At 41.8% G+C, this 13,284-nt stretch overlaps 2 protein-coding genes and 1 long non-coding RNA gene across 8 annotated transcripts; 1 reads left to right on the top strand and 2 right to left on the bottom strand.

Moving 5' to 3' along the window:
- Nucleotides 1–40: 40 nt before the first annotated feature.
- Nucleotides 41–4,741, bottom strand: zc3h10 (zinc finger CCCH-type containing 10). 2 transcript variants are annotated; one of them, XM_086040837.1, is made up of 3 exons: nucleotides 4,508–4,741; nucleotides 1,830–3,077; nucleotides 41–1,408 (listed from the first exon to the last, which is right to left on the bottom strand). In XM_086040837.1, exons 2-3 carry the CDS (start codon nucleotides 2,937–2,939, stop codon nucleotides 884–886), a joined length of 1,635 nt encoding a protein of 544 aa, XP_085896963.1. In that variant the 5' UTR covers nucleotides 2,940–3,077; nucleotides 4,508–4,741; the 3' UTR covers nucleotides 41–883. The 2 variants fall into 2 exon arrangements, with proteins under 2 accessions (XP_085896963.1, XP_085896964.1); XM_086040838.1 differs by lacking the exon at nucleotides 4,508–4,741 and adding an exon at nucleotides 4,048–4,211.
- LOC147142243 (sorting nexin-6) lies at nucleotides 4,303–12,737 on the top strand. Of its 5 annotated transcripts, none has more exons than XM_086040843.1 (16): nucleotides 4,303–5,129; nucleotides 5,736–5,888; nucleotides 6,353–6,498; nucleotides 6,683–6,793; nucleotides 8,066–8,173; nucleotides 9,038–9,098; nucleotides 9,236–9,360; nucleotides 9,912–9,995; nucleotides 10,084–10,158; nucleotides 10,258–10,288; nucleotides 11,481–11,568; nucleotides 11,670–11,709; nucleotides 11,812–11,898; nucleotides 11,971–12,060; nucleotides 12,251–12,316; nucleotides 12,396–12,737. In XM_086040843.1, exons 3-16 carry the CDS (start codon nucleotides 6,493–6,495, stop codon nucleotides 12,528–12,530), a joined length of 1,107 nt encoding a protein of 368 aa, XP_085896969.1. In that variant the 5' UTR covers nucleotides 4,303–5,129; nucleotides 5,736–5,888; nucleotides 6,353–6,492; the 3' UTR covers nucleotides 12,531–12,737. The 5 variants fall into 5 exon arrangements, with proteins under 5 accessions (XP_085896969.1, XP_085896968.1, XP_085896965.1 ...); XM_086040842.1 differs by having other exon boundaries at nucleotides 6,269–6,498; XM_086040839.1 differs by lacking the exons at nucleotides 4,303–5,129; nucleotides 5,736–5,888; nucleotides 6,353–6,498 and adding an exon at nucleotides 6,524–6,595.
- On the bottom strand, nucleotides 5,188–6,915 carry LOC147142244 (uncharacterized). Its single transcript, XR_015088135.1, has 3 exons — nucleotides 6,772–6,915; nucleotides 6,241–6,381; nucleotides 5,188–5,969 (listed from the first exon to the last, which is right to left on the bottom strand). It is a non-coding gene; the product is annotated as an uncharacterized LOC147142244 (long non-coding RNA).
- Nucleotides 12,738–13,284: the final 547 nt, after the last annotated feature.

Here is a 13,284-nt window from a genome sequence, read left to right as displayed (position 1 = left end):
TTTAGTGCGCGCGTGCATATCTTCAAGAGATAGACCACACTTGGGTGTTGAACTGTCATTGTTCAGCTCTCAAATGTTTATAATGTAAGCACAAGTCTAGTACAAGTGTAGACAAAAACGTGATGTTCACATTTCAGCTAAAACATTGCTTTTTGTGTACAGTAGTCAAAATTATCAGGGGAAAAAAACTCAAGTCCATTGCTTCATTAGCAAAAACTAAAGGGCCAGAAGTCTCTCTACTGCCCTCTGGGGGAACAGTTCTATCCCGACCTTCAACCGGATATATCCAATCAGTACACACAACACTAAAGAGTAATGTAAAAAGTAAAGTAGGATTATAAGAAAAGGGTTATAATTATACGAGAACAAAGCCACAAGTCACAAGAATAAGGTTATTGTTAGACAAAAAAAAAAAAGGAAATAAAGTATCCATCGAATTTCTGCACCTCACATGCGCATTAGTCATTGGTATGCTGCCTATCCCAGCTGAATTTAAAATGACGTGACAATGTATTCCAAATTGTTTTTAACTCCATGTAGCTGTAATTATAACAAGCTACTATCCAATTTCCCAAGCAAACAAAGGCATCAGTCCAAAACCAGCAATCAGCATTGGCAAATACTGTAGATGTTCATCATATCAATCGCATATTTATATTTGTGGAACAATTTTCGGCTGATGATCAAACAACCAAACGAAAGAGAAATGATAAGCACATTAAGTTCTTCTTGTATTACTTTAACTTTATTCTTGTGATTAAACAATTTTTAACTTGCCCTATTCTTGTATTGTTACATCATTACGCTGTTTTCAGTGCAGCCTGAAAACAGTCAGTTGGAAGCTCCCCAAAGAGGAAGCTACACGCCTCTGTATTACCACTTATCAGGTAATATGAGGCAGAGTCGTGATCCTCATGCTCTGACTGGCGATGGGGTACGACACCATGGGCGTGGTGGCGTGGCTCATGGTGATGCCCGGCAGAGGCTGCGTCATGGACATGGACACGGCCACGGGAGCCACGGACACGGCCACCGGCGCCATCGAAACGGGCGGTGCCATCCCCTGGGCGATGGTCTGCGCTAGAGCGGCCGACAGCGGTGTGATTTCGGGGTTGAGGTGAGGCGGAGGCGCCGTCGGCGGTGCGGCGTTGGTAGGGGGCGCCGCGGGAGCGCCGGTCGGCGCCACCAGGTCCTGCTGGGTGACGGGTCGAGGCTGCAGCCCGGTGCTGCTCAGCGTGGTGTGAGTCTGGGCGATGCTGTGATTATATGAGCTGACCGCACCCACGGGGGTTGCCAGAGTCTGCTCGGCGGGGGCAGGCGTGGAGGACAGTGTCATCACTTTAGTTTGACTTCGGAATTGGGAGTTCTGCTCCAGGAGAACTTCATTTGTGGCAATGAGATTGGCAACCTGAGAAGAGGGCACACAGATTACAAGAAGCATTTTATAGTTGGTGAATTAAAAAATCTCCAATTTGCTCTCATCTGTTCTGTATTTTGGCCAAATTTTTGTTGTTGCGCCCATTACATTTTGGTAGGAAGAAGCTACAGCATTCCCGCCTATTTGCGGATTATCCTCGCTGAGTTACTGCTTCTGCGCTAAGGGCCTGTCTCACAAAACAGTACTGCATTGGCACAATCTTGTGGCATCTTATGGGTTACTACAAACCTTTTCAGGGAAGGAGCAATAAATAGTCACAAACGTGTTTGCAGCAGAGCTTGGTCCCAATGCCAACAAAATACTTTTAACTAAAACTTTTTTTTTTTTTTAATTTCCGAGGTTTTGAATGTGCATTTCTTGACCGTGGTCTCCCGAGTGCTCTCGTTCTAACCTGTTTCTTCAACTCTTCCACTCGCTTTCTCAGCAGGTTGTTCTCTTCCTCCAACAACCTGTACTCCACAGGGCGCGTTGGCAAGGCGGCCTGGACTCCGAGCTCATAGCCACCGACGGTGCTGTCTGACAGTCGCAGGCCTTCCAATCGCCGCCTCTTGATCTGGAGGGCGGTCTGCTCCAGTGAGCTGTCCAGGCTTGCAGATTCGAAGACCCCACTCTCAACTAAAGGTTCGTACACCGACAGTGAGCTCCTGTCATAGCGCCTCTGTCCTGAGGGGCCTGCTGCCAGAGAGCCGCTCATTCCTCCCACACCAACGCTCCCCATTCCTGCGAGGCTTGGATCTCTGCAACCACCCAAGCTTGGGCAGCCCATCCCCATCATATTATTTCCACCCACACCTCCCACAAGTCCTGGAATCCCCCCACAGGCTCCTGCTCCGGCCACTCCTGCACCTATGGCACTTGCTGCATTCACCATTCCACTTGAACCAGGTACGATGACACCACCCGCCCCAACCCTGGCAGGCTCATATTCATAGTCTTTTTGGACGTGGCGGAATTTACATTTATTGCCCCTCTGGCACTCCCCTTTCAAAAAATCTCTGCAGATTGGGACCTCCCCTCGGCTATGTGGCAGATCCGTGGGGGAGAGACCAAGTCGTGCTGCAACTGTCCCTCTCAGAGCGAGTGGCAGCTCTCCATTTTTCTTATAGTAGTCTTCATCTTCTTTTGATCCATGTACAAATCGACAGGTGACGCGCAGGCACTCTTTATTCTGGTAATCATGGCAGAAGATGAATTCATTCTTTTGCACCCCCAAGTCTGGTACCTCATTAAAGTCGGGATGCTTGAAGCGACAACGCTTCCCTCTCTTGCAGACATTGCGGATAAAATCCCTGCACACCCCGTCCGGTGTCAGCCCAGCACCTTGCATCGCACCTCCCCCGTTCCCACTACTACCATTGCCTAATGCCCCTCCTCCTCCCATGCCACCAACACTCCCTCCTGAACCTAACCTGCCCTCTGCAGCGCCCGGTCCTCCTTCCTCACTCAGGTTGCTACCACTCCCACTACTACCAGACAGATAAGAGCCGTCTCGATCAGGCATGGCGCTGGGCCCAGCTCGAGGAGAATACAGCACTCATGTGTATGTGGTCTGCAGTGCCCTGGTGACCCTTTATATGTGCAGGGAAGTAAATCAGGGATTGATTTTTTTCCCTTGACTCCAGACTTCTTCTGTTAAGACCTGCAAAACAAACATTAAGGAACTCAAATTAGTACTCTTTTTTTTTTTTTTTTAAAGTAAAAAGACATATTTACAGTGTCTGTAACTGTGCTTAAAAGTCAAGATCTGGCCTTCCACAACCACTTTATGTGCCCCCCCGCAAAAGCTTGCCACAAATTTTCCTCAAATTCATATGAGGTGCGTCAGAGAGTTTCAGGACTGGTGTCAGTGTCACAAAAGATATATTTCAAACCTAAACTACGAACTACAAGTTTTCCCCTTTGTAACCTGGAGTCTACAGTAATGCACTTTCCTAGTTTTCCCTGCCACGCCTTCAAACACTACTGGAAGAATTCTTCCAGGATCCTCTATAGCTCCGTCATCACGGCCATCTTGACTTGATGTCCGTGACATTAAAAAAAGTCTCTGTTAAATTTAGAAATAGGGGAAGGAAACATGGTTGCAGGTAGGGTGAGAGGGGAGGTTGCTCCAGCACGGTGACATTTTTCTTGGCCAGGAACTGTTGGATGCTCAACGCATTGGAAGCAGGCCCATTGTAATGGAGAGCAGACAAATTGTCCTGTCACAACTCTGAAAGCAGCAGACCTTTTTGTAGACGTCCTCGTTAATCATCGGGCCCAGACTGAAGGGGAAAATGTGTACTTTGGGTTTGAAATATATCTTTTGAGACCAGGTCTGGAATTTCTGATGCTTCTCATGTATATAAAAGTATGAGGCAGAAAGTTTAGCTGCCCTCCTAGCTGGTATACGTCATGGAAAGAAGAATGTCAAACCTGAAATGGCATAACACGAATTTCAATATTAGTAATCGTTCCAAACAGCTTCCAGTAACATTTAAATAGCGTCTAACAACTCTTAGTATGGAGCCAAAGTAATAACACATCATTTTGTTTTTATAGCATAAATCCAACTGTTCAAACTGTTGCACTTGTCTATATTCTTCATTTCCTAAACAGTATTGATGCCTCACCTTCCTGAAAAGAGCAGATTTAAGACGCTATTCTTCCAGAAAATAACCGATTTAAGACGCTACTCTTCCATACTAAAAAACATGATATCCGTCACAAGTACGTAAAAAAAAGAAAAAAGTTTGTTGTACATTTCGTTCCCTCGCCGTATACAAAGTGAACCGAACCGTTAATTTATAACCAACGTAAGTGTCGAACCATTTTTTTTTTTTTACCGTAGGCCTATCAATATTTACGCCCCTCGTGATCGTACGTTTATATTTTGCTGTCATAACCGGCCATCGTCGTGGCAAACAAAACTACGACATGGCCCGTGACAAAAACAAGTTTGACGTCTTAGGTCAAAATTGCATTCATCTCGTGTCATTGTTGGACAATCGACGTTCGTTCGTAAGATCCTGCTTGCTAACCTTAGCTACTCGAAGCTAGTTGCTAGCTCGCTAAGAACAAATGCTGCCTTACCTAATAACTGCCAGCACTATACCAGAGAAAGGACTCCTGAAACACTTAACAGTGGAACAGGCCAACCCAAAACGACGCGTTTACTTTGAGATGAGCACGTAGGGATTTGAAGTCATTTGAGGCCTACGTGCTGTTTTGTCTTCCTTATTTCATGAGGTCCTTTCACGATCAAAAAGGAAGCTCTTCTTCTACGTCCCCACGGGCGTAAGTTTCTGCCCCCATGTGGCACGGATGAGGAATTGCTCTGAAAAAAGTTGTCGTATTTGGCTTACGCTTTTACTAAAAAGTCTTTGAGCTGTCAGATGAAAACATACCAAGAAACATATATGCCAGAGCAGCTAGGAGTGCACAATATAAGTCACACAGATGTTCGTTTGTAAATAAGAAAGAATACGTTGGCGTGTAAAAATGGTAGCACAAGCCGTGCTCCTGTTGCTCTTGTCACAAGTGCTGCCTGCAGCCGCTGCACTGACCAGGCAAAACTACTACGAAATACTGGACGTGGAGCCAACAGCAAGCGAGGGACAGATAAAAAAGGCTTTCCGCAAACTTGCCCTTATGCACCACCCTGATAAAAACACGGGTGCCGGTGCAGAAAAGATATTCAGGGAGATTGCCGAAGGTAAACCCAACTGAAACACTTTCTGCGCTCAATGTTTGTCAGTTAACGTTGTCTTAATTGTTACTCTTTGGCGTCGTTCCTTTTTGTTTATGCTTGTACCACCTTGGAATTGAAACATGCGATCCTTCGTACTTTTTACTTGAGCCTTCTAAATTTCAATGAATGTGAATTTAATGTATTTTGTAACAACATTCAAGTTTCAAATGACAATACATCTGATGAACACATCACAGCTATCATAGCAATTCCCAGCTAGCACCAAAATATGTGGTTATAAGCAATACGTGTTTGGACTCCGAGCCCTGGTGTGAATAATGAAAAATCACAAGGTGATGATATTAATGACTAAAACTACAAATATACCAGAGAGTATGGTCCCAAGTCCCAACGTATAAAGGTTCAGATTAATCAATTTAACATACTTCTGTGCCACAAGTTATTAATATCCTGTTATCTTGGACCTTAGTGCCATCTTCATTGAAAAGGGTATTTCAGAAAGGATAATTAGATGGAATAATGAAAAAAAATAGACTTAAAGGCCTTTTACTTGAGAACTTCAGATTGTTGAAGTACACTAAAATGTCTTCCCTCCATTTTGTCCTTAAGCGTACTCGGTGTTGTGCAACAAGACGAAGAGGAGGCTGTATGACATTCTGGGCCATGACGCCTTCCTGAAAAACGAGGCCTCTGTGGACTTGCCGGAAGAAGACGAGGAGGAGAGTTTCTTCTTCAGTTTTCAGGACATGCATGATGTTTTTGGTGAGATGCACTTCCAATGGAGCTTCTCTCATGATGGAGAGGATGAGGAGGGTCCACATGGTTATTACAGCTTTGGCAGACCTGTTTGGGATGAAAATGAAGGTTACTTCTAGATGACTACTTTTTAACAACTTTATTTCAGTGTGTGTTTTTTGAATATCCTGAATTGCATTGTCTGATAATAAAGTCCGATTGAACTCTCAAGTTAGTGTTTTGTCATAGCTATATCTGTACTGCCTCTTTTATTGGATATCTTGTAAATTCAACCCTTCTTTTCAGGTCACTGATTGGGCCGCCATGCCCTTTTCTCCCATGTGGGTGTGTCAAAAGTCCGAGTTACTGACTAACGCACCATTTACTCCTTTTTCCCCCACGGCCAGCACTTTAGATTTGGCACAGTTGTAGTCCATTTCTCATCAGGGCAGCGTGCACTTTGACCCAAAGGATATCCTGTGCCTTCTCAGCAGTTACAGCTTGAGCGCATTGCGGCCATCTGACAGAAGATCATCAGAGCTTTAATGCACGTTCCCCTGAACAAATAAGGACTTATTAACATTCTTTGAAGCAGAAAGCAGACTGAACACATTGGCTCAGAAGGTTGACGATGATGGTAAGTTACTGAAAATGTTCTTTATGACAGCATCGAGAGTCATGTGACAGCCATGTGCACAGTTGCATACTACCGTAGAGCTGATGTGCGCTTTTATGTACAGAAATTTTTAAAAAATTCAAATAATTATTGATTCACTCTGGAGTTGTTGATCCACAGCTGAACGTCTCATTTGGTTTTACAGGAAGAGGTGAAAGAAGAAGCGCCTTCTCTGAGTGTCCACGGTCATAGCGTTAAGGTTGCCGAGGTGCTGCAAGATGGGGATGGACTTACCTTTCTAATTGTGTCTCAAAAAGTAAGGATAAATTAACTGTGCACGAGAATTGACCAAACGTGAAGCAACTTCTTCCAACTGCTACAAGACATAATTAGGTACTCAGTCGTCTTACACAAACAATCGTTTAGTAAGTTGACACAATCACCAAATAAAGTCGTGCTGGCTCGGCACATTTCGATCTTCATGATGCTCTCCTGGACATGTCGAACAACATCTGGAGATAAGACTGTGTTTTCTTTGCACAAGGAATGTCCTGCACTGTGCACCAGACAGCTCCAAGTACCGGGTGGTTGTGGGCCCGGAACAGGGCTGTAGCCAGGGCCAATGTTTAACCCTGTCAAGAGTAGAGAGGGTTTATTTTTCTTTATTCCTTTCCAGACACATTTTTTCAGTTAGTCTCAAGTCAATGTTTCCCAATCTTTGTAAAGCAAGGCACATACTTTATATTTGAAAGAATACCTCAGCACACCAACAAACAATTGTCAACAAAAGTACAGAACACGATAATTTTGTTTCAATGTACTCACAAATTTACTACCTTAAACTGGACCTTGTTAGTTGAACACAACACTGGTTTTATCACAAACATTTAAGAAAGACAGAGATCTTAAATAATATTTTTTGGACCAATTTTGTGCGCACCTGATCTGTCACGGTACAGTGGTTGGGAATCACTCGTCCAAGTAATAGATGGGATTTGCAGTACAATTATGCGATACATTTAAAAAATTGTTCATTTTAAAGTGGAACAATTTGATTAAGTGAAATTCCGATTCAAATCGATATGACATACCTCAGCTCGCGAAGAGATGTTTATATCTCCAATAAAAGATGATTCGATGCGTATCTCGTTACATGGGGTGCTATAAGATTCAAGAATTGTACATTTTAACGTAGAATGATTCGGTTCGATTCGCTGCACTTATTACATCAAAACCGATTTTCCGATTGAAGTCGTTTTTTAAATCAGCCATAGCGGACAGCTTTCAATCAAAGGTGGTCCATTATGCAACCTATATCAAAATGACTGCCTTTTTTAAGTGGGTAGTATAAAGTAATACAGATCTCCACCTCTGCAAAGTGCAACTACAATAATAAACATTGTTAAATGAAAACCGCACTAACAGTGTCAGCCAAAACTAACCTTTACAAGCAAGAACTTTAGCACCAGCTCTTGGATTGGATCTCATTAGAATGCAGGTGTACCTAATGTTGTGGTCGAAGAATTGATCAAATCAAATCATTGGTACTGTCATATAACACGTCTCTCTTGTCTCCTTTTGGTGTTAGCTGTCTGGGACCGGGGAGTACCACGTGGACCGGACCTATGAGGACTTTGAATGGCTGCAGCAGAACCTGTTCAATCAGGAGGATGTGCCCGGGATAAAGGGAGTCATAGTCAGTGTTAACACTTGATGATTTGCAAATCCCTTCTTATTGGACAGTCCCCGCTTTCGGAATTACTTAGAGTGGAAGTCAACCCAAACATATTTTTTTAATCAATATGTTATATGCAGGACCACTAGTTGAAACAAGGCATTCTGATAAATGATGTGTTTGTGGAATAAGAGTTAAAACACCCGTTTTTAGCCATCTCTTGGGGCGGCCATTTTGTCGCTTCTGTCGACTGAAAATTACATTACAGTTGTTTAGGTAACGTACAATCACAGCTCACCTGTTTTTGAAGATGAGCCATGGTTGTTTGTTATCTGAGCCCTGAGCAACTGCCATGTCATTTTCAGTCAACAGAAGTGACAAAATGGCCGCCCCCTGAGATGGCTAAAAAAGGGGTGGATTTTGCAACTTTAACTCATATGCCACAAACGCAATATTAATTAGTATGCTGTGTTTCAAGTAGTAGGCCTGCATAGAACGAATATTTGAAAAAAATATGTTTGGGTTGACTTTCACTTTAAATGCAGAGTATCATGAGCCAGACAGGATAAATAAAATGCTCTGGCTATAAATACATTTAAGATTGTGGTTATATCAGTGATTCCTGTCTGTCCGGTGGATGACAACGATTATGTTTTGTTTGCATGTTTTCAAGATAGTGTGTCAGAATCATCAGGAAGTATATATTTTACTGTGCAACACTTCGGGAAACCGACACCGGTTTGAATAAAGGGGTTTGTGTTTGTGATGTAATTGAAGTACAAAACGTAGAAAGGCTTGAAATGTTTAAACCAATAGAGAACATTCAACATTGTCTTTGAAAACAATGAGTCATTGTAAAACCGTTTTCCTCTTTTCCCCACCAAGTTTCCTCCTCTTCCTGCAAAGGCTCAGATGAACGCAACAGCAAAGGCCATCAGAGAGCTTGGTGAGCAAATATGGACAACAAAAAAAGCAATGTAGGACAAACAAACCCCAAAAACCTTAAACCATCCCATCCCAGCTGCTAGTTCTCTTGAGTGGGGTTTTGAGGATAATACCTGATCCAAGGGGCTTTCCCTGCAGGTTTCCTTGGTTTGGAAGAGTTTAAGCCATACTGCGCAGCAATGGAGACCTTCCTCCACCAGGTGACAGCACACAACCTACTGAGAAAAAACAAAGCTTTGGAGATATTCCTCACCAGCGTTGAAGTGAGTACCGTACCGACCAACTTCAACTCCACGACCACTTGCACAATCTAGTCAGTATAAATACAAGAAAATTGGTACTAAATATTTACAAATATAATAACCAAAGTTATAAAGGTATGTCTTACGGTATAGAACTCCTCTACGTTATACTGAGAGCTGTTTCTAATATTTAGTCATTTGCTAAAAGCATAATTGACAAGTATTGTTTTAGTTGTCAGCAGTATCACTTTTGTTAAAAGTGCATCAGAAAGAGGGGTACTGTGTTACCAAGACTTCTGAGACAAATGGACCATTGTTGGTTTTCAAGGCTTTCCATAAAATACAGAGCAATCTTTCAAATGGACCCATTTTCAATAAGAATGTAAACTGAAATGGGACGCCTCTTGTTTATACTGGTGTAAGAGAAACTAAAAAATAACACCCATTAATTGAAACTATTTTTCAATGTGAATTATTACTAGCAGGCTGCAGTGCAGTGTATTATATTTTCAAGTTGTTGTTTTTTTTCTTTTTTCAGGAAAATGTGTCTAACCCTGTTTCTATATCTGCAGCCGCCGGGTCGACAGAGAGCCAGAAAAAACATTTTCAATCGTTTGAGTCAAGCTGTGGAGGAGATGAGAAAAGAAGGCCACAAGGTCCTCAACTTGAACTCTTTTGGAATTGACAGCTCAGCCATCATGCTGTGTGTGTTTTGTCAAACTGTGCCCTTGATTGCCATTGCAGGATGTTGATGACTTCTTTCAAACCAAACGGGACATCAATCTTTCTTTAACCAGCTGCACCAAAAACGCAGTGGATGTGAGTTGCACTCCTCCTTGCTTGCCTGATACTATACATCCAGACACACAATTTATGCATTAAAAAAAAAAAATCTGTTTGCTATTTATTTTCCTGCAGAAATTCCTGGATGTGGTGCTAACTGAGCAAAGTAAGATCATGCCACACATTTAACGTGGATAGTGCGGATAAAATAAAAGACAGCTGTCATTTAGAATAAAACAGGCTTAAGGATATTTTAAGGACAAAACAATTAATAGGAAAATAAAAGCACAGACTGATTGCCAAAGAACACAGAGAAGTTTAGAATGCACCTCTTAAGTAAAACCATGCACTGTCTCAAGGTGAATACAAAACGATACATATCACCATAAAGTGCCTTTGGTGACCACATCATGAGAATCGAGCACAATATTAAATCTCGGAGGTATTATAATGTGCCATACATTTACACACGAAAACAAAGAATGTTTCATTTATTGGATGCAAGTGATCTTGGAATGTCCCACACATTGACCCCCTTGGTTTAATTGAGTTATCTGATAAAATGAGTAATTTTGATCATGTATATTCTATTCTGTAATCATTTTGAACATTTGCATGTGTCCCTGAAGTTGCTATCCACTCTGTCATTATGAGGTCACGGCCCTTTTCAGAAATCCTGTGATATTTTTTCAATGGAGGCTGATACGGTGGCTAATTGCAGTGGAAAGATTCACACTTATGTTTCCTAAGTTACATCATTATGTGTGTAGTTAAATATTATCAATCTTAAAGTCCGAGCTGGGTATTTAACTCCAAATTGAGCGTACGTCATTCGTCTGCAGCGTGGGTACCCTTCGCCTTTTTTTCCGGGGGTAAAAAAAATAGTATATACCGTACTATAGGCCTGTCCGCCTCTAATTTTAAACGGGCATCAGTTGGCGATTCCGACTAAACTTTCACGATTGGATCCTATACTGTATCACATATATGATTACATAATGTAAATTACATTTGTGAAATGGTCCAGATTGCAGAACTGTATTTCTACCTTGTTAACTGCACAAACAATGAAACTGATTCCAAAAGATTTACGTTTTTGTTGTTGTTGTTGTTTTTTAACATAGCATTTCCACTATGCTTGTCAGATGTATTCCCATTGTTTTTATGGCATGAGTTGCTGCACTGAGCTCATAAGGATTGGCACTCATGGTGTAGGAACAAAATTTGGTGCTTGATTTTTTTTTTTTTCCCAGCAAAATTTTGTACAAATCACACACAACCAAACATTTTTTACAGTCAGTTTTTAGTAATTCACCTTGACACCAGTTTTCATGCTTGATACCCTCATGTTTGTACAGAAATAGCAGTGGCCTGTGGGCACTTTGCAGCTGCCTTGCATCTGTGTGTGGAATCAGGTGATGATCCTGACAAAGCAGCTTTTTCTAAGTAAGACTGCACTGGTCTCAAGACTGTCACGTGGACATAAAGTGAAAGTTTGCATTCAAAATTTTGAAAAATAAGTAATTCTGCACTTTTTATCCATATAGGATTTGTGTAAAATTATCAGGCATCTTTGAGTCAATGAAGGTAATTTGTACCTTTCCAGATTAAAAAAAAAAACTATACGAACATAATGCATCAATTATTTTTGTTCAATTGTTGTTTTCTTTCTCTGTTTTTCACATGCAGAAAAGTATGACAGATGTTGCTGAGATTGATGCGAGCACTCTCGGACTTGGCCTGGATCTGGAGTCTCGCTATCAGGAAGCAGAAAAAGTATGTCACGTTCTACATTTGAACGATAAACTTCTTTTAAGTTTGAATAAGTCACACTGTTGTCAATTTCAGGAGATGCTTTTCAGAAGGACCTGTAAACTAGTGGAGTTGGAAACTGCCAGAAAGAATGCAGAAAAGGCCAAACCAGTCAAGAAGGCTCCCGTGAGTGTCTAAATCCACGTAGAACATTGACGGCTTTTGGCCAGCAGGTATCAGTAGAGTAGTGCTTGTACAATCGTTTCAAACTAGCAGGGAGACATTTTTTTTAAACTACTTCAAGGCTGTTGATGCTGAAGGTGTAGTTGTTGAAGGTGTTGTTGCCAAATTATGACCCATTCTTCATGTTCATCAGTTGGAAGAGTTGAAGAAAGCAGCAGAGACAGAGTTTAATCACGTTTGTGAAGTGGCAAAACAGGAGGTAAAAATCACCTAAATTCGACCTCTTATATAGTAGAACTTACATGAATTTTCATCATGAGTCATATGTCGTCTTGCAGATTGAGCATTTCGAGGCTGCCCGTGTGCAGATGTTGCAGCAGGCTCTGGTCAAGTGGTGTGAAAAACAGCTCCACACTGCCCGGGAAATCGCTAACCAGTACGACCAGCACCTGCAGGCCCTCAGAGCAATGTGACCACTTCGCTCACCATGTGCACTTCCAGTATGTTTGAACATAGCGTCTCTCTATTCGTTGCATGTAAGGGCAAATGACGCCCCGTGAAAACAGAAAAATAAACTCATGAGACCAATTCAAGCTACATACGACAATGATTTGCTGTCTACTTTCTACACTACGTTGTTTGATGTTAAGATGCCACCAAATAAAATGTGATGAATTGAATCCCCTAAAGACTTGGTGTGTTTCTCATTTAGATAAATTATCAGTTGTACAAATCCATTCCATCCAATTCCAATGAAGATGGGACATTCTGTCAAAAATGTAAATAAGAAATAGACCACAAGGATTTGAAAATTCTTTTCAATCTGTATTCAATCAATAGACTACAAAAAAGAATGTTCAAACTGATGAACGTTATTATTTTTGCAAATATTCTCACATTTTGAATGATCCAAAAAAAAGGCTGGGACGGGCCAATAAAAGTAAAAACGACCATGCAAAGCAAAAGCCACATATGAACAACACCCAGAAATGCTGCCGGCTTCTTTTGGCCAGAGCCCAGCTGAAAAGGACTATTGCAGAGTGCAAAAGTGCTGTGGTCTGACGAGTCCACATTTTAAATTGTTTTGGGAAATGCTGGATGTCGTGTCCTCTGGGCCAATGAGCAAAACATTATCAGAGTAAAGTTCAAAGGTCAACAACTGTGATGGTATGGGGGTGTGTTAGTGCTCATGGCATGGGTAACTTACACATCTCACAAGGCAACATT

The sequence above is a fragment of the Filicampus tigris genome, chromosome 9 (assembly GCF_054856515.1).
Source record: "Filicampus tigris isolate MCC_2025a chromosome 9, RoL_Ftig_1.0, whole genome shotgun sequence".
Classification (NCBI taxonomy): Eukaryota; Metazoa; Chordata; class Actinopteri; order Syngnathiformes; family Syngnathidae; genus Filicampus; species Filicampus tigris.
The sequence above is the reverse complement of the archived record's forward strand: the minus strand, read 5'-3'. Positions and strand labels throughout refer to the sequence as shown.